Genomic DNA, 20499 nt, shown 5'->3' on the forward strand with positions numbered 1-20499 from the left:
GCCAAGCCAGTAAAAAACCCTGCCGGAGCTGGTATTACAAATTTACTGACAATGTAGTTGCCGGTAAATTTGTAAAACCCTTAACAAAAGCCCTTGGCCCTCCACTCCAAGCTTACCTTTTCTTCGCTTTCTGCCCATCACGCGACGTAGCTCTGTCCTCTTCTGCGTCACAATCCCCGCGCCTCTGCCCCCTTTAGCATCACGGCCTGCCCCTTTTGTGCCCACCCCCACCACAGCCAGTAAAAATTTTCTGAAAAGGTGGCAACCCTATTTAGGGCAGAGAAAGACACGACAAATCGCCTCTTCATCAGGAGACTAATCTCCCCGAAAAGCCTTCCTTCCGGCTAGAAATGAAATCACTCAGAGCGATTTGTTTTCTGAAGTCGCCCAAAGTGAGGCAACTTCAGGCGATACGTTTTCTGAAGTCACCCATCCTGAGGCAACTTCAGGCGACTTCGGAATCAAAGGTTTTTTTTTATCTCTGACCTAAGACGATCCCATTGTTTTAAATGAAAACTGGAGCCAGATTGGTTTCAACTTAAGCTGGCCATAGATGCAAAGTCGTACGAATCAATGTTTCGTAAATTTTTCGGAACGGGTGCGGAATGTTCAGACATTTTTCATACCATGGCGATTGGTCGTTTAGTTGATCGGACAGGTTAAATAATATCACTTTCTAATTGTTCTAACAACATAAACCATGTACTTCCTGCTTTCATTTTGATTTTTCTGCAATTAATATTTTGGCATCATTTTTGCATGGAATTTATTCAGTTAAGCACATTTTTTAAATATAAATAGTTTTGAAAAGGGAAACATGTATGTATGCAAAATGCTCTGCCTGGTAATGTTACGATGATAGTATAAAATACCTTTTAGAGGATCATCTTCTAGGACAGGGGAACTATTTAGGTCCACAGTTAATTAGATATACTAATAGTTTATCTACTAATACTACTATTTATTTCATAAGCAATTTATATCATTGACCACTATCTCCTCCTCCCAGCTCTATCCATTCACTACCTGGTTTTGCTCTTTACCTATCTCTCTACATGCAGAATTTGTGAAAAAGGCAGTCATTTTTGTTAGATTTTGTTTGTACTGGAATCAGTTATTTGAATTAGCTCTAATACATCTGCTAAGAAAAGAAGCCCGACCTGGATCATTCATCTGACACCCAATTGCTGCATGAAGACAGAATAAAGAGGAACAGATGCTGAGAGAGGAATAGTGAAGATAAACTTGATGCAGAATTTTTAATTGATTGTAATTAGAAAGCTTCTTACTTTAGTATGAGGAAGCTTATATTAAGTCTTCATTTTCACGATAGTTCCTCTTTAAAGTTTATAAAAGTGAGTAAAATGAGGTTTGTAAATAAAAACATAACAACATAAGCTCTGGTTAGACCTCAGAAATTGTTTTTATTTGCATCATAATGTAAAGTACATCCAGTACATATTTAATATACAACTGTCTTTTCTGTCAGCTTAGAGCCACTTCTTATATTTTTAATTGGTTGCTGCAATAACGAAGCAGCCCTTCTGGTGCCACTGCTTGTCTCTAATACGGCGGATGGACTGGATCTGGGGTTGATAAGCACTCCATTCGTTCCAGTGCTTGTAATCACAGGTTTCGAACAAATACTGGTAACCTCTGTAGCCTGGATACTGATATCCAACCCAGCTACAAACAAGAGGAAGATGACATTAGATAAATAATTCCAGTGATGCCTTTCATATACCCAAAAACTGGCCATACCACCAGCAATAAATGGCAAACCTGTTTATTTTATTGGATCCCTTTTTTTGTATCTGTAAAATGTTGCATATACTAAACTAAGACAGTTGTTATACATGCATCTTTTTTTGGTCACTCTTTAAATTGCTATACATTACAAAGTGTGACTGTAGTTGCTTAAAAAATTACAAGCAGAAGTATGACCTTTTAGGCCAGGCATATCATATTATGCAAGGCGTCCTTACAGAATGCTGCTATAAAGGAGATGTCTCATAATATAAACTTGACCCTAAATTAGAAGTGTGAAGTTCTGATAAAACACATAATAATGTGTTACGAGTAATTACTACTTTAGGCTGCCTGGGTATGCATAACAAAACATACCCTTCTTGACATCACCTTACTTCATTTAGTTTTGATTGTCATCAATCAATAATTCATTTTCTCGAGGGAACAATTACTACTCACGTTCCACAGGGTACTCTTACACTTCCCACCCGGTCACAGAAACCATAGGCCCACAGGCTGGGCACATCATCCTCAATTATTTCCATCTTGTTGCCCTTGAAGTCGGTGCATTCAAACAAGAAGATTTTATGTTCCTGGTTATCCTGCAGGTGTTCAAACAACAAAAATGTATAAACAAATTTAACTGGGATGATGGATTTCAGTTTTTACAATTCACCTTAAATTTGCATATTTGTTTTGGTCAGTTACAGTCTAACATATTGTTGGGCAAATTTACTAAAGGGCGAAGTGACTAACGCTGGTGAAAATTCGCCAGTGTGATGTCATTTAGGTACTTTGCCGATTTACTAACAGGCGCAGGCGTAACTTCGCTAGCGAAAGAGACTGATGCTGACACGCATTTGCACTCAATCGCCATGCAAAGTTGCGCTCTGGCGAAGGGACGTAACTACGCAAAGATGTGGAGTTTACTGAACGTTATCTCTTGTGCCAGACTTGCCTTCAACAACCTCAGACCAGGCGAAATGCCTCAAAATTTAGTTGAAACATTTTCTAAGTTCTTAAAAACGCTGGAGTCTTTTTTCAGGGTGATAGGCTGCAAAAGAGCATACATTTTTTGGGGTAACCAGCTTCCCCTACATTTCCTAACATATGCCACATAAACTATACACTGGCCTCATGTGTAGAGCAATATAACAACTCTATTTTATTTTATTAAGCTTCCCTGGGCTTGTGTAGTGTAATGTATTTGCTGTGACATATACATCCATTCATCTTGTTAGCCAATGCTAGCGCAACTTCGCTCAGCTTGCCGTATTACCGCTAGCGTAACTTCACCAGCGTTCGCCACCCTGGACGCAACTTCGCATGTTAGTGAATTTGCGTTGTCTGATCGAATTTTCACCTGGCAAAGTGTTGCGCTGCCTGAGAAGCCGTCACTGGCGAATTTTCGCCGCTTAGTAAATTAGCCCCTGTATGTGCAAACAGCTTTGAATCAGATTGTTAGAATAAAATAGACTAAAGGGTAAGTTCAACTTAAAATAACAACAGCATGATAAGATGACACTAATAAGCAACAGTTTAAACTTTACATATCCTAATTGTTCTTTGTTTTATGCAATACCTTGTTCAAAAGCTTTCTAGTTTGGAATTCGCTCAAAGTAACATTTACATCAACAGAAACAGAACATTTTTAATCTCCATTTATAAGCTTTGCCTCTATGTCCATGTTTCAATAAATAACCAGTTTCTTCACCAGCAATAGAGAAAGAAACTGGTTACAAAAACAGGAATTATGGATTTTTTCTCATTTTAGTGTATATATGGTAATACTGATTTACAACATTGCTTCCTATATGTATTCTGTTATCACTTCTATTCTCAGTTGCATTTTGCTTACTTGCATTTTCATTTAATTTATTGTTTGTTGTATGGTGTCTGAAATGATGGAAACTTTTCTTCAAAACTAGTGAAGAAAAGATAAATGTTATCTATTAATATTTCTGTAATAACCTGATGTGGCTATTTGTGAAACCTAGTACAGTACACATTACTTGCCTTCCAGACTTTTCTTTTATTGAACATTAATTTGATTTACCCTTCCATGCCACAACTTAACACTGACACATGCCTTGATCTTCAACTGAGTTGAATTCTCTTCCAACTGAATTATATTAAAAGTGCTTTCCCTTTCAATTTGAACAGTTGTCCTTCCAAAAATACTCATATTTGTTCCCTTTTTGCACATAATACATTGTGTACTTTTCTCTATAGATATATGTAGGTCACTCTAGTTTACTCTGCTTTGGAGCATAAAATCATTAATAAGAAATAAAATATTGATTTAGAAATTACTTTGGCAAAGAACCAGCAATGTTTTTTCGATGTTCTGATTCTGAATCTAAATTGCAGTGACCTAAAAGCAGGAACTGGACTCCTGAATCAAATGGGTTTGGAACAATAGCTAAGAAAAGACAGGTATGATAAAATTCAAATGTTTGATTCTGAAATGGAACGGTGCCAGAGAATCTTATTTTTTATCTTAGTCTACAACTCAGAAATGACAACCAAAGAAGCCATGTACGTTGAAATTTAACCAGATCCAAAAAAAATGTAAAGTCAGTATGGATAATAGCTAATTTACAATTACTGTGTTTAAAGAGGTAAAACAATTTTATTCAATTATGAATACTGTCAGTTTGAGAGTATATAGACTGTAGCCTTCATGACATCTACTTTATATATTGTAACAGAAAATTTTAAGATTTATTTAGATATCTTTATTATTATGCATATCTACATTGTTTTTCTGATCCACCTATATTTATTTGATCTTTGCTTTCGTCAATGGTTGCTGAGGGTTATTGGATAAAGGCACAATGTTCCCATGTATACCCTCCAACATGTTCGAAAGGTAGTTGCCTTCTCTGCTATACATACATTTTTCTGTTTAGGTCCAAAATCAAACCTTAAATATTCTGACAGCTGGTCAGGTGGATTTACAGGTGGATCGCAGAAGGCCTTTATTTTCAGAGTGAAAATTCTTGCAAGGTGTTAACTACGGCATATACAGTATTTATATATGTAATAATAAATGTGTAATTATATGTTTAAACATGTTATGCAAGTACTGAGGTTTATCAAAAATATTTTCCTAAAACATACTGTAACAAAAATGTTTCAGTTATTAATGACTTACCATTCGGATGGGGCGAGCGGACATGAAGCAGTCGCTCCTGTAGCTGCTAGACCAGGTATCCCAACGAGGATACTCTCCTTTCTCGAGGATAAACATCTCACCACGGAAGTTGGACTGTTCATAGGCAACCCAACTGAGGAAAAAAAATATATATAGTTATTTACTAAAATACAATTTTATCTAATTTTTTTAAAAAAAAAAGCTCAACCAAACTCCCATGTACGATTTTGCCTTATTTAGAAACTAAAAAAATTCAGACTGGGAAAAACCTTGATAAAATTGAGTGAAACCCAAATCGTACGATTTTTCCGTACTTTTCTCCCAAATCACTTGATTTTTTTTGTGTTATTGCCCAAAACCCCCAAATTATTCAGATTTTAGGGCTAAACCCAGTGCAGACCAAGACATCTTTAAATTGGGATAGGGACATCTGCCATTGACTTATACATGACATTCACAGGTTTGAGATGCGGGGTTTTCGAATTCAGGCTTTTTGCAGCAGAGTTCTTTTTTCCACAAAAAGCCAGACAAGAAAATGAGTTTTAGTAAGTAGCCCACTTAGCCCACTTAGTGTCAGTCAGTGTTAGAGATGCAGAAACTAGAACAACATCACAGACCACATAAACCTCATACATAGCAGTCACAAAAACACTATGAGAAAGGGAAAGCATGAGATCATACAGTAGAATGCATATTTTGCATCTGTGGACTTACAGCTTCTACTCTGTAAAGTCAATCATCTGTAAAATCATGCTAAATGCAGTAAATGCAGTCTATTGGGTGCTGGATTCTTTTTCTTGAAATGTAAATGGCTATGCATACTATATGCTGCAAGACAGATGTCCTCTATTAGGGTGTTCTGATACCTGCATTTAATCTTGATCGTTGTTTAGATGGTTATAACATATATCCAATTTCTTTAACCAAAAATGGTGCTGTAGTAGTAGCATTGCTTGGGAACTGAGCAAGCCTCATTGAATAATATTTTAACAACAATAAAGATGGATCATTACCAAGATAAATTAAGGAAATTATCCAGTATCCCTTTTTTATTATAAAAAATCGAGTATATATAGGAAAACACAGTGCATTTATTTGTGACGGAAATAACAGCATGTGTTTTAGTAACAGTATGTGTGTAAGGTAATTAATTAATGGCATTTCTTTCAACACCATACACCCACTGAATGCACTCATTTAACTGCAGCCTTATTTATTACACATAATGCAGATCCATAGTGTAGTGCTCTATTTTGTGATATCCTCAGGTCATTTTTTTCCAGAACAGCACAGTTTGGAGTAAAACACATTTAGACAAATTAAATGAAAATAGGTTAGTTACAAGTAGTGCTTATTATTACTTATAATCAAGGGTTTTGTTTCCATGCTCTGATATAGCTCAAAAGCGGTTCCTACCAGTTATACATTTTACCTTTGGCTGTACTACAAAATGCCCAAACTACATTTGAAACAAATTATTATCTATAGGAGGGTTCCTCAGTATGGGTAGACTTTAGTATATTATGGTTCATGCTTTATTTTAGTTCCTTTGTGCTCTACCTTTTGTACTTTACCATATTTGGATATTTTATCACTTCTTATCTTATTCTTTTATCCACTAATAATTTTAGTGCCATACAAATGAAGACTTCTTTAATAACATGGGCACAGGTTTCCCAAGCAATTCAGTATTGAATTGTCTAGTGAAGGTAGAATGTTAAAAGCAATGTTTTGATTGGTTTCGCAAAGCAAATATTTGTTGAAGTAACTGTAGGGAATCAATACTGCACATTGCTTTTGCGTACTGTAGACTTCAGTGCTTCAGTGATGCCAAGGTTTATCTATTGAGGCATATCTTGCAAGGTAAGTTGGGGTATTGTTCCCTCAGTTCATAAATCATACATTGCCATTTCTTTGTTCAAACAGGTTGATGTAAGTCATTCTATAAGAAAAGCATTTGCCCACTTTTATGTTTTCCATTTCTATAAAATGTCAAAACCAAAGAACTACTCATAAATCAGCTGAGGACATCCTGCACTGCACTGTCACTTTCAATTTTCTGTTTACTGAACATTAGCCCCTGGTTGTAGCTATTACGTTTCTATATGGTACTTTTGATCTTTTCAAGTTATAGCTACTTCTTTGCTGAAGCAAAAATAATAATAATCTGTTGCCAGCAAATAATGGACATACACTGTCAGATTGATGCCCCTTTGGAGCTGAGAATCAATACAATAGGACTGTATCTTGCTGTTATCTTGTGTTAGTGTAAAACTAAGCTATAATAATTTCCCTTATATGTTAAGACAAATTACTATAGGAATTTCCCTTTGAATCTATTTATTAACATTTACCTTTTCAAGTTTTCCATTAAAATCACAGAATGTATGCTTGCTCTAAAAATAATATCAGTTTTGAGAATAGACTGTATACAAATATTGCAGTAGGAATGCAGTGCAGTCACAGTATTATTTTATGCTGTCTCATATAATGAATTTGTCTTCCTTTAATTAACAATAGGGCAGACTAAGACACACTCTTAAATGCCATTTGAGTAGTAGTTGTAGACAATATGGTCATCACTTAAAAGTATAAGTAATAATTATTAAAGGGGAACTAACGTCTAAAATAGAATAATGCTAGAAATGCTGTATTTTGTATACTAAACATAAACATGAACTTACTGCACCAGAAGCCTAATTAAACAAATGATTTATGCTTTCAAAGGGGGCTGTCATCTTGTTACTTTGTTAAACATCTTTGCAAGACCAAGACTACGCACATGCTCAGTGTAGTTAATTAATATCTGACGGTCTGCTGTAAACTTAAAAAATGTCCTGTAATGCTTATAGTACTTACGGTCCTGATTCGACAATAACACTGCGCACTCTGTCAAAGCCTCTTTCCCCAAGGTTTCCACATTCATTCAAGAGTTCCATGTGTCTACCCTGAAAATTCTCCTGTTCAAACAACACAATCTGCAGAAGAAATAATGTTTGGTTTCAGGATTAAACATGCATGTTCAGTTCAGTATTAAAGTGCTTAGTGTACCCTAATAAACTGCAGCAAGCCTAGGTCTCATATCTTTTTAATGGGGCTTGACAATCGAAATTATCTCAAAGGCCTTACTTGTAGTGAACATTACATACAAGCTCCCTGGTTGTTATCAGTAGGTTCCCATGTATGTTGTTATTATAAATTATTTATTTCTTTATTGTCCTACGAATATACCTAGATTGGGGTAATCATTATATAAATATATGTCCACGGTTTCACTCTTCCGCATCTGGAACTTACAATGACAAGACATGTGTAAATAAATAAATATATAAATACTTGGGGAGGGGGGTAATAATAATTAGTGTTACTTACTCTTCCATCTTGACCAAAAAACTCAAAGAACATAAAGCTATATTTTAGTAACAGTAGCTGTTGCAATGTCATCAATGTATCAAATTCTTACTTTGAATGTTCCATTAAGGGGCTCGCCAGTTCTTGTGGACTTGGCAGTGGGAACAGGTGCTGGAACAGTTTTTTCGCCATGGCTGGCAGGAGCAGCTTTGGATGTGTGAGACATTTTGCAGTGCAAAAAGTTGCAAGTCTGAGTAAAATTGCAAACAATATCATGAGCAAGTAGAAGGATCATTTTGATCACTTATTTACAGGATATGCTATAATGAGTAATGCAAGACAGTCATGTTTTTTTATCCTTACTATTTCCTCTGGGTTTCAGTATTGGTGTAACATTTGAGACCTCACTAATTTGCCCACATGTACAAAATATTGACTTTCAGGGCCACAACAATGATTGAGGCCATAGCTGTGCTACCATTTCCCCATCACATCCACACCAGCTGCCCTGACTACTTCCCAAGAGTTAGTAAACCAAAATAACAATATATTGTGCAGATCTTTTATTGAGTGCTTGGTGCTGAGTGTTATCTGGATGTGAGGTTTCTCTGTAATTTGGAGCCTCAAAGCTACTATAACATTTGAAAGGTTTTGCCTTCAATATAGATTTATAATAGCTACTAATGATTAAGTACAACAAAGTTTTTAATTGCTACAGAGAATAAGCAAATGGGTATATAGGGAAGCTTTTAGAGCTTACTGGATAATGGGATAATAAGTGATCCCAAATTAAAAAGCTAAACATCAGATGCACAAAATATTTAATGACTTTTATCTTTCAGACGAGTCCAGCAACTGTGGAGGCCTGTGGAGGCCCACAGGCTGGGCATAAAGCAATGCATAGATAAATTACAATGTGAACATAAATCTATAATTCGAGAGCAAGCTATTGGTAGAAAAATTGTTGAGCAACAACTTAGAATTATTTTTGGCTATGTTTTGGTTAGATTTAAAGTCTTAAGTTATTAAATTATATTTTCCCATGATTTTTTTCAACCCAACAATTTACAACGTTTTTGCTACTTCATTTGCTCTTACCTGAGGAGCTTTTTCTTGTTGGTTACCCGGCTTGTTGCTGAAGGTTCAGTACAACACACTATTTATACTCTGGCAAGAGCAAACCTAGAGAGGCTGAACACAATAGAACTCATAACTCATCAGTATCTTCTTAGGAAGGCCATAGTCATCACATATTCTAATGTATCAAGTCAGGGGGAAATATTTCCCATTGACAGCAGCTGAACCAAGCAGTTTGCATTGTTGGTGTGCAAGAGTGCAAACATGTAGAGCAGAATTCCTGGTGTTATTTTCCATCCTATAGAAGTTAAAAACATTATTTCAAATCTCAGCTTTTCTACAGCAAGATCACTACTACTTTGCTGCTTGTGTGTTAGCCGTCATAGAAGAAAATGGGTTGGGAACATTTATATGATTTAATTGTTTTATGTACTGTTAAACATGTTCATGTACTGCATCATCAAAAAGAGAAAAATGGACCACATATACATAGAAATATAACGGTGTGGATACAGAATATCAAGATATAGTACTACAGGATTTGTAATATGCTTATTGTTTATTTCCATGACTGTAGTATATACGTATAGACAATACAGAATGCTTTAATAAAAGCATGTTCATTTATTTATATAGCTCTGAATGATGTTCAGTGCACAAGAGTACAATAAATTAGAAAATACAGCGCAGGAAGGATAAATAGAAACGCAATTACAAGAATTACATGTCAGAGATTACTTTTTTAAAGAATTTATAATTTAATTATTTTTTTATTATATTATGGTATAGATGTATTACACAGTGCTTACCGTGTTTATTTTGCATTCATGTCAGTCCCTGCCTAACTGATGCTTAAAATAAAGTCACATACACATAATGCAGAGGAAGGTGCTAGAGCAGAGGTACCCAACTTTACCCGTGAGCCACATTCAAATGTAAAGAGAGTTGGGGAGCATCACAAGCATGAAAATAGTTCCAAATAAGGGCTGTGATTGGCTATTTGGTAGCCCTTATGTGGACTGGCAGCCTACAGGATGCTCTGTTTGGTAGTAAACCTGGTTTTCATGCAACCAAAACCTGCCCCCAAACCAGGAGTTCAAAAACAAGCATCTGCTTTAAGGAAACCGGGAGCAACACCCAAAGGATTAGTAAGCAACATGTTGCTTATGAGCGACTTGTTGGGAATCACTGTGCAAGAGTCAGTTTCATTTGGAGCTAGTTTAATCTATTTGTATGTTTCTGGAGTTCAAGGAGAACTAAACCCTAAAAATTAATAGGGCTAAAAATGCCATGTTTTATATACTGAACTTATTGCACCAGCCTAAAGTTTCAGCTTTTCAATAGCAGCAATGATACAGAACTTCAAACTTGTCACAGGGGGTCACCTTCTTGGAAAGTGTCTGTGATACTCACATGCTCAGTGGGCTCTGAGCAGCTGTTGAGAAGCTAAGCTTAGGGGTCGTCACAAATTATCAATCAGAAAATAAGGTTAGTCTGTAATAAAAGCTGATGCTATGGGGCGGAATATTAAATGCTGGTCTTGTAGTAATTATCTGTATTAATTACTAACTAGCCTTAAACTGTAACATTTATATTCTATGGGGCACAATTACTAAACTCGAGTGAAGGATTCGAAGTAAAAAAACTTCACATGTTGAAGTTTTTTTTGGGTACTTCGACCATCGAATAGGCTACTTCGACCTTCGACTACGAATTCGAATCGAATGATTCGAACGAAAAATCGTTCGACTGTTTGACTATTCGATGGTCGAAGTACTGTCTCTTTAAAAAAAAACTTCTACTACCTACTTCGGCACGTTAAACCTACCGAGCTTCAATGTTAGCCTATGGGGACCTTCCCCATAAGCTTTCTAAGCTTTTTTTGATCGAAGGAAAATCCTTCGATCGATGGATTAAAATCCTTTGAATTTACTTCGACCCTTAGTAAATGTGCCCCTATCTGTGTACTGTATATTGCGAGTTAGTCCCTAAGCTCAGCAAGTGACAACAGCACAGAGCATTTGCAGTGAATCAGCAGAAAAAAAGATGGGTAGCTACTGGGGCATTACAAAATCTGTGTATCGCTGTTCAGCGCTGGCCCGTCCACATCAAGACTCGCCACACTTCATCTTTGAAAAAGCGGCTTTATTCAGATTGCAAAAAGTGATAACAGGCAGTGGGTAAGTGGTGCGAACTAACGCGTTTCGTGCCCTCTCTATTGGCACTTCATCAGAGTTCCTGGGGCATCTTTGGAGACACAGATCTTCCCTTATAAAGAGCTGTGGTTGCCTAAGGCTGGTACAGTAGCCCAAAACATAATGTACAATATTTCTAGCCTAATTCTTTAGTTTAACTTTCCTTGTCCTTTAAGGAGGAAAATAAAGCACCCTGAAAAAACTCACAAAGATATGGGGAAACATGCATAAACCTTACAGATCATGATCTGAACTGAGACACAGCCAGTAGGTATTACCACCCTATGTCAACAAAAGAATGGTTGAGAAATACTAAATGTTGGGTGCATGCATACAGCATCAGGTATAGTATAGGCCATGGTAAGACAGTGGATGAGGAGATGGTGTTGTGACTCTTTATAAGCAGGCAGAGAAACTGGCCAGTGTGGCTCAATGGCCACTAACAGATCTATACATTTTTTTCATGAGCAGTTACAGCAGGTGTATACTGTGCTTTATACATGTAGTGAATTATTGTATCTACTCTATACTTTGTTTTAAAGGTCTGACACTGTCTGCAAATGCACATTCAGTAATGTAGCGCATTTGTAGTAATATATATATAAAATTCCATTTAAATAAGCGGTCTTCTGTGCATTTCTTTTTGAAGATTTTGTTTCATTTTAAAGGAACAACACTGCACAGTACTTTTTAAGTTTGAAGTCTGAAAGAACATTTTGTTTTGCTTCCATGTTGATCTGTAAAGAGGATCATAATATTGAATGCTGTATTATTTCTGGGATCATCTTGACTAGGTTTTTAAATGTACCTTGAATAGGGTCTCATTTATTTAGAGAGTATAATATTTGTTATTGGATTTAAAAACACTGCCTGTTAAATAAAGGAATGAAATCCCTGTATAAATTGTGTTTAAGTTCAGAACTCCAGAACTGTTCAGTCATAACCAGAGACCTGCGGCTGGATATCACTGTGCTAGGGAGTATATTGTTCCACCTGCTCTGCTGGCATTTAGCAGATACTTGAGACCAACAGGGTTTAAAAACACTGCCTGTTATTTGGATTATTGGATTTAAAAACACTGCCTGTTAAATAAAGGAATGAAATCCCTGTATAAATTGTGTTTGAGTTCAGAACTCCAGAACTGTTCAGTCATAACCAGAGACCTGCGGCTGGATATCACTGTGCTAGGGAGTATATTGTTCCACCTGCTCTGCTGGCATTTAGCAGATACTTGAGACCAACAGGGTCTGATCTTAAACTAGTGCTAAGAAATGTTTACAAGAGCTAATTTTATGGTTAAATAACATTGTGTGTCAGCAATTCTGCTTTGATGTAACATTTGGGGGCAGATTTACATATGGTCGAATATCGAGGGTTAATTAACCCTCGATATTCGACTGCTGAATCTAAATCCTTCGACTTCGAATATCGAAGTTGATGGATTTACCGCAAATAGTTTGATCGAACAATCGAACGAACAAACGATTTGAAGGATTTTAATCAATTGATTGAATGATTTTTCTACGACCAAAAAAAACTTAGAAAGCCTATGGGGACCTTCCCCATAGGCTAACATTGAGCTTCGGTAGGTTTTAGGTGGTGAAGTAGGGGGTCGAAATTTTTTTAAAGAGACAGTACTTTGACTATCGAATGGTCGAAAATCGAAACTATTTTTAGTTTGAATCGTTTGATTCATAGTCGTAGGTCGAAGTAGCCAATTCGATGGTCGAAGTAGCCAAAAAAAAGGAATTTTTATTCTATTCCTTCATTTGAGCAAAGTAAATGGGCCCCCTGTAGTAGCAGGTCATACTAGCATAGAAAAAAAATAATTTTTGATAAAATATAAAAATATTAAGAACTTTAAAATTACCATATGCCTTTGAAATATATGTTGTACACAGGATATGCCTAGTATTTGAGGTACTACCTAGTTAATTTTATTGGGGGCATTTTTAACATGTATTAATGCGCTACATCAAATTCATGCTGCATTGCCACCCAGTTATGTCAAATCATAATACAATTTTTAGACTGGTTGATCTTTTTTTTCTTTAAAGAAATAATCATGCTCATGCTTTGCTATGCAGTTTTAGAGTTTCGTGCGTAACATATCAGTGTTTACTCACCCCCAAATCTAGATTTCTTACTTTGTGCTTCATATTAAGCCTTTCAGCCTATTGCAGAGCACAGCCAGATGCAACATTTTTATACATTTTTATAATTTTTTTTCACCTTCTGAATGTAAAATGCAATATGATATTCTACCTGTTTTCTATCCCAGATTGATACCAGTATTATCTGAATGCTAAGTAATGGTAAATGTTTCACTTATATTTTACAATGAATCATTGACTGACACATAGATGACACATGGGGTGGCAGAAAGATTTATTTTATGAACATTTCACCAATCTCTGTAGATGCTGCTGGAGAATCACCCTTATGCATTGCTGTCCTTGAATGTAATAATAAAGTGCCGCAGTACATTTTATTTCATAAAGATGCCAAATCAACATGTAGGAGCTTGTGTCTGCCTGGCCTGCATATTTTGTATTAATATATTGTAGCTAGCTATGTGAATTTATGCTGCAGGGATGCACACATTTTAGTATGGCTCATGGATATGTAATAAATCAAGTTATTGCTAGAGCAATTGTAATTTATCAAATCCCTTGTTCGCAACAAAATATTTAAATCTAGCTTGCACAAATGAGTTGCATTGCTTTTACATCCTGATAGTAATATTTCTTGACCTATTTGGAAAATGGGGCACCTAGGATACCTTTAACACATTCCCTCTTCATTTCATATTTATAGACTACACTGTAGGCAGAGGCTCAAAATCTCATTGAAAAGAAAACTGATTTTATTACAGCATATACAGGGCACATAGGTGAACAGGTGAAAGTATAATATGTACTCCACATCCTTGAGCTTCTTCTATGAAAACCTCACAGGCCATATTATCAAGGTAGAAAATGTATCTGGTTCTTTATATGCAGTCAAGTATAACTGATTAGGTGCTTTAATATTTATCTATACGTTACATTACTACTAAAGATTAAAGGGATTAAAGGATTATACATCGATTTAACAATACAGCAACACTGTAAATATAGGTAAAGGCTTTGCACAAATGAACCCCAATAAGTAATAACTTAAAACAGCTTTAATGCTCAAAAATTATGAAAATCTTATGATTTTACAGAACCTTCAGAAATACCTGCCTCACAGCTTTGTGGGTGCCCTAGACAAATACCAGCAACCCAGCAGCAACAATGGTCATTTCTTTTGCCCAGGCAGAAGAAGATGTGAAGGGCTATGTTGCATAATAGTTGGTTTGTAGGCATTGGTGAGCTCACAGCAGCCCTATGTCATAATGATTATTAAACGCTGTCCTTTATATAAGCTTTCCATTGATACCATGCCCAAGGTGTATTCACTCCTACCCAATCTGTTTCATGACCTTCTTCTCCCACTTAGTTATAATAAACCAATGACAGCTGTATACAGAATAAATTACCAGCAGTGAAAATGAGTTTGTATTTCAAGTTTTCTGAAAATGTTTGTACTCTCTCGTGTAACTAATTTCAAACCACATTCTTATAGTCAAATAGATTTTTTTTCTTTGATTCATGTTACCATGTCTTTTTATTTAAAACATTGGCATTAAAATAGTTAGAATGGATGCTGCTGAAAACACCAAATATATTCCCAACAGAAAACATTAGGATAGCAGATATTACCAACCCTTGCTATCCTTTAGGACTGCTGTCTAAAGCATGTTCTTTAATGTGTTATTAAGCTGCTTGACTAAACAGTCAGTCTGTTTGCATTTCCCTGTGCTCTAACCACCTATTACCATGGGACTGTAGCAATTTGCTCCAGTACTCCATTTAGGCTGCCTTAAGATGCTAAAATATTAACTAGTCATTCTTGTATATGGAATGTTAATGCCTACAGTGAATACAACTTGAGTTCTAGTGTTTAAATGCACTTATTCTGTGGCTCTGGTTCCAAGACAGAGAATATTCAGGAGCAGTGGACTTTCCCAGTCTGACCCGTACCTAACCCTAATCTGCAATGGTTGGCCAAATTTGAATCTCTCAATAATCTTTTACCATATGAGACCATTTTTGTTGACTTTAAACAACAACACAAAGCAGTGGACAAGTTCTGAATTAGAATGTGGTGCTTTACAGCAGTCATTTAGTTAAAAAATATTCTCTATCACAATACCATTAGTATAAATAATTGATCTCTCTTTAATATATCATATAGGATACACTAATTTCTGGAAGTTATTTTTAAATATTTTATTATAGCATAAATGGCAAATCCACATTAAAACTGCCAAATTGTGGTTTGAAGACAGGCACAGATTGGGAAATATAGATTCAGTTTAATGTAAACTCTAATGTGGCTTTCAAGATTTGTGTATCTGAGTAGTCTTACAGAACACAATGAATTTTAAACAAGCAAACAAATGCCACTTCAGAAACGGCATCCCCCAGTGCAAGGAATAAATTAAGTTGCTCCCTTTGAAAAATAAACCTTGGTTTTCATTTAAAAGACTCATTACTGGTACCTATAGAGTTAACAAGGATTCTGACGTTGCATTGCATTAGAGCACTAGGCAATGTCAAACTGTGAAATATACCCCCTGTGTAATGTGGTTAATTATGTGAAGTGAAATGTTAAAACAAAGACCACTGCTGTCATCTTCTTTGCAGTAGATTCCCTCAAAAGCTCTCACTCTCTTTAGCCACACGTATTTATTATTTAAATGGTTCATTAATTTTGCATTGCAGCTAGTATGTAGATGTACATCTTTTTATAGATTCATCTTTCCCTTCAGACATCTTATCTTGAGAAAGGGTTTTTTATGCCTCATCAATTAAGAATGAGTCTCCTTAGTAAGTAATCTCGGTATAAATCTAAAGAACCACCCTGCTGCTGTTAAAGGCAATAGTATCTCTGGACTACATTGTTATGAATAATTTGTTTAGGTCCCATAATCCACAAAAGTGAGATGTAAAGAACTCTTTACCTTGGGATGAGGCCTTCAGAAGGCAGCTGATTTGTGTGTCTACTCTTCACCTTTAGAAGATGGTATCCTAACTAACAAAGCTAATAAAGGAAGGGCAGTTAAACATGGCTAAAAGCTAAGTGCTGGAGACATGTTAAGTTTTTATAATTTATTCAATGTTGTTGCTTTTTAACAGTCAATGTATAGTGTGCAGTATTGTCAGGGAGCCGGGAGCTCCCTCCAGGGAGGTAGTCTGGATCAAGGAGGAAGCCCTCTTGAGGGAGCAAGGTCGCGGTATCCAAAGGGTTAAGCAGAATCGGTAGTAGTGGTCACAGGCAGGAGTTAATGAGGGCAGGCAGATCAGATGCAAATATCAAGAGTTCAGGCAGGGGGTCAGAACCAAGGTAGGAGCTAGAAACAGACTGGGAGCTGGAAACAGGCTGGAATCAGGCTGGAATCAGGAATCAGGAAACACAAACAGGAACCCAGGATTAATGGCAGCAAATCCTATTCTTGGGCGCCGTCAAAATGTTTTGGGCGCCCTTTTATGACGAGATCCCGGCACCAGTGATGACATCATCATGCAGAGACGCTGCAGCCATGTGTTCAGCATGGGCGCCGCCATCTTGGATCTTCACTGTGACCGCCGGGAATTTAAAGAGCGCCGTCGGGTACTTCTGGCAGTCCTGACAGTACCCCCTCCCCCACGGGGGGCCTCTGGACCACCAGGATAAGGCTTTTGGGGAAACTTAGCGTGGAAATCCCTCACAAGACGAGGAGCATGAACGTCAGAGTGTCCTTCCCAGGAGCATTCTTCAGTGCCAAAGCCCTTCCACTTGATGAGGTACTGAAGAGAGCCCCTGGAGATTCTGGAGTCAAGGATCTTTTCCACCTCATATTCTTGTTGACCATCCACAGAGATAGTAGGAGCGGGAGACTGGTCAACAGAAAACAGTTGGAGGTAGCGGGTTTCACCAAGGAGACATGAAACACGTTTGGGATTCGCATCTCAGGGGGAAGCTGAAGTCTGACAGCCACAGGATTGATCACCTCTGAGATGGAGAATGGACCCACAAACTTCGGACCCAACTTAGGAGATGGCACCTTCAACCGAATGTTCCTGGAAGACAACCAAACTTTATCACCAACCTTGTAGGGAGGAGAGGGTCTACGTCTTCGATCTGCAAACGTTTTGTGAACCAGAGCGCTCTTCTCCAAGTTAGACTTGGTTGCAGCCCAAATAGCAGACATGTGGGCTGCATGGTCATCTGCAGCCGGGATGTCAGACAACACAAAGTCCTGTGGGAAGGCTCGAGGATGTTGACCATACACCGACATGAATGGAGACCTTCAAGTGGAAGTGTGGCAGGCATTGTTATGAGCGAATTCTGCCCACGGGAGGAGATCAGACCAATCATCTTGACAAAGGGAAACGTGGTTCCTCAGGAACTGTTCTAAAGCTTGGTTCACTCGTTCAGCTGCTCCATTTGTCTGGGGATGATAAGCGGAGGAGAAATGCAGAGTAATACCCAGATCTTTGCACAGGGAAGGCCAAAACTTCGCCGTGAACTGGGAACCTCTGTCAGAGACCATCTCCGCCGGGAAGCCATGCAGGCGGAAAATGAATTGAATAAACAACTGTGACAACTCCACTGCAGATGGAAGCTTCCGTAAAGGGATGAAGTGGGCCATCTTGCTAAAACGATCTATGACGACCCAGATCACGGTGTTCCCACTGGAGGGAGGAAGTTCGACTATGAAGTCCATTGCCAAATGCGTCCAAGGACGAGAGGGGACAGGCAATGGCTGTAGTAACCCGCTAGGGCGAGAATGGCTAGACTTGGAAGTGGCACAAACGGTACAAGCAGCAACAAAGTCTTTGACATCTTTACGAATAGTCGGCCACCAGACTAGACAACGTAAAAGTTCTAGAGTCTTAGCAGGACCAGGATGTCCCGCTTGCTTGGAGCTATGAGTCTGTTGCAGGATAGGCAGACGAAGTTCAGGAGGTACGAATGCCATTCCAATGGGAGTATCAGGAGGGGCAGAAGATTGACCAGCCAGAATTTGATCAGCAAATTGAGGGTACAAAGAAGCGATGATCTTGACAGGAGGAATAATAGGCTCTTGTCTTTCAGGAGTACGATTCACCGGAGTGAAACTTCGAGACAGAGCATCGGCTTTCCGATTCTTGGAGCCAGGGCGAAAAGTCAAGACAAAGTTAAATCGAGAGAAGAAGAGAGCCCACCTTGCTTGCCTGGGATTCAGCCTCTTGAGAGATTGAATGAACTCAAGATTCTTATGATCTGTGTAGATCGTGACTGGGATCAAGGAACCTTCAAGGAGGTGACGCCACTCTTCTAAGGCAAGCTTAACAGCCAGGAGTTCTCGATTTCCTACATCATAATTTTGTTCTGCAGGAGAGAACTTCTTAGAGAAATACGCACATGGGTGCAGCTTTCCATCAGAGGGATGTCTTTGGGACAGGATAGCTCCAACTTCAGAAGCATCCACCTCGATGAAGAAAGGTAACTCCGGATCAGGATGGCGGAGAACCGAAGCAGAAGTGAAGGCATCCTTCAAGGATTGAAAAGCTTCTATAGCAGGCGGGGGCCATGAGCTGGGTTTACCCCCTTTTCGGATGAGGGCCAGGATAGGAGCAATACGAGAAGAGAATCCCTTAATGAATTGCCGGTAGTAATTGGCAAAACCAATGAATCTCTGGATTGCCTTAGTGCTCAGCGGTAGGGGCCACTCTTGGATTGCAGACACTTTCACAGGATCCATCTCGAAACCCTCTGGGGAGATGATATAGCCCAGAAAAGGAATCTTGGACACTTCAAACACACATTTCTCCAGTTTGGCAAAGAGAGAGTTCTTCCTCAAACGAGAGAGTACTTACTTCACCTGGGAGCGATGGCTTACAAGGTCCTTGGAGAAAATCAGGATGTCATCTAGGTGCACGACCACAAACTTTCCCAAGTGATCCCGGAAAATGTCGTTCACGAATTCTTGAAAGACAGCGGGGGCATTGCAGAGACCAAAGGGCATTACGAGGTACTCATAGTGCCCATCACGAGTGTTGAATGCTGTTTTCCATTCGTCACCTTCCCGGATGCGGATAAGGTTATACGCCCCACGGAGATCCAACTTAGAGAAGATTTTAGCCCCCTTCAGTTGGTCAAAAAGTTCTGCGATCAGAGGCAAGGGATACCGGTTCTTAACAGTGATTTTATTAAGACCCCGGTAGTCAATACAAGGACGTAGGCCTCCATCCTTCTTCTCCACGAAGAAGAATCCAGCCCCTGCAGGAGAAGTAGAAGGGCGAATAAACCCCCGCTGGAGATTTTCTTGGAAATATTCCTTCATGGCAGCGGTCTCTGCTGGAGATAGAGGATAAGTGCGACCTCTAGGGGGCATGGTTCCAGGCAGAAGATCGACAGGACAATCATAGTGACGATGAGGAGGGAGAAATTCTGCAGACTTTTTACAGAAGACATCGGAGAATTCCTTATAGAAGGATGGCAGCGTCTTCAAATCTGACGTAGAAATATTCACCCTCTGGATGGGTTCAGCAGGAAGGCAGTGCTGTTGGCAACGGGAAACCTGCCCTGAGAACCAATCAATGATAGGGTTATGCAGGCGTAACCAGGGAAGCCCCAAGACGACTGGAACAGAATGACAGGAAATAATCAGGAACGATAACTTTTCTTTGTGTAAAGTCCCAACCTGCACAGGCAATTCCCCAGTCGTCATAGAGATAAACTCGGATTCAAGGGGTCGGTCATCAATGGCGGTTACTCGAAGAGGAGGAGTCAATGGAAACAGGGGAACATTCATATACTTAGCAAAGAGAGTGTCCATGAAATTTCCGGCAGCACCAGAGTCAATGAATGCTGAGCCAACTATGGTCTTAGTGGCCAGACGGATCTGTAAAGGTA

The 20499-nt window shown here is 38.4% G+C and overlaps 1 protein-coding gene across 1 annotated transcript; it reads right to left on the reverse strand.

Moving 5' to 3' along the window:
* Positions 1–1399: 1399 nt before the first annotated feature.
* crybb1.L (crystallin beta B1 L homeolog) lies at positions 1400–9448 on the reverse strand. The gene is made up of 6 exons (XM_018226752.2): positions 9356–9448; positions 8370–8507; positions 7766–7884; positions 4907–5039; positions 2209–2351; positions 1400–1686 (listed from the first exon to the last, which is right to left on the reverse strand). The coding sequence occupies exons 2-6, from the start codon at positions 8481–8483 to the stop codon at positions 1512–1514; spliced, it is 684 nt and encodes a 227-aa protein (XP_018082241.1). The 5' UTR covers positions 8484–8507; positions 9356–9448; the 3' UTR covers positions 1400–1511.
* Between the last annotated feature and the right edge of the window lie 11051 nt (positions 9449–20499).

Source organism: Xenopus laevis, chromosome 1L (genome assembly GCF_017654675.1).
Source record: "Xenopus laevis strain J_2021 chromosome 1L, Xenopus_laevis_v10.1, whole genome shotgun sequence".
Classification (NCBI taxonomy): domain Eukaryota; kingdom Metazoa; phylum Chordata; class Amphibia; order Anura; family Pipidae; genus Xenopus; species Xenopus laevis.

Bases quoted from the DNA above. Each gene is read 5' to 3' on its own strand.
- crybb1.L (XM_018226752.2), bottom strand. From the start codon at position 8,483: ATGTCTCACACATCCAAAGCTGCTCCTGCCAGCCATGGCGAAAAAACT. The intron at 7,885-8,369 runs GTAAGAATTTGA...TTTCTTCTGCAG, and splicing joins CCCTTAATGGAACATTCAAA to ATTGTGTTGTTTGAACAGGA. The intron at 5,040-7,765 runs GTAAGTACTATA...TTTTTTCCTCAG, and splicing joins GTTATTGTCGAATCAGGACC to TTGGGTTGCCTATGAACAGT.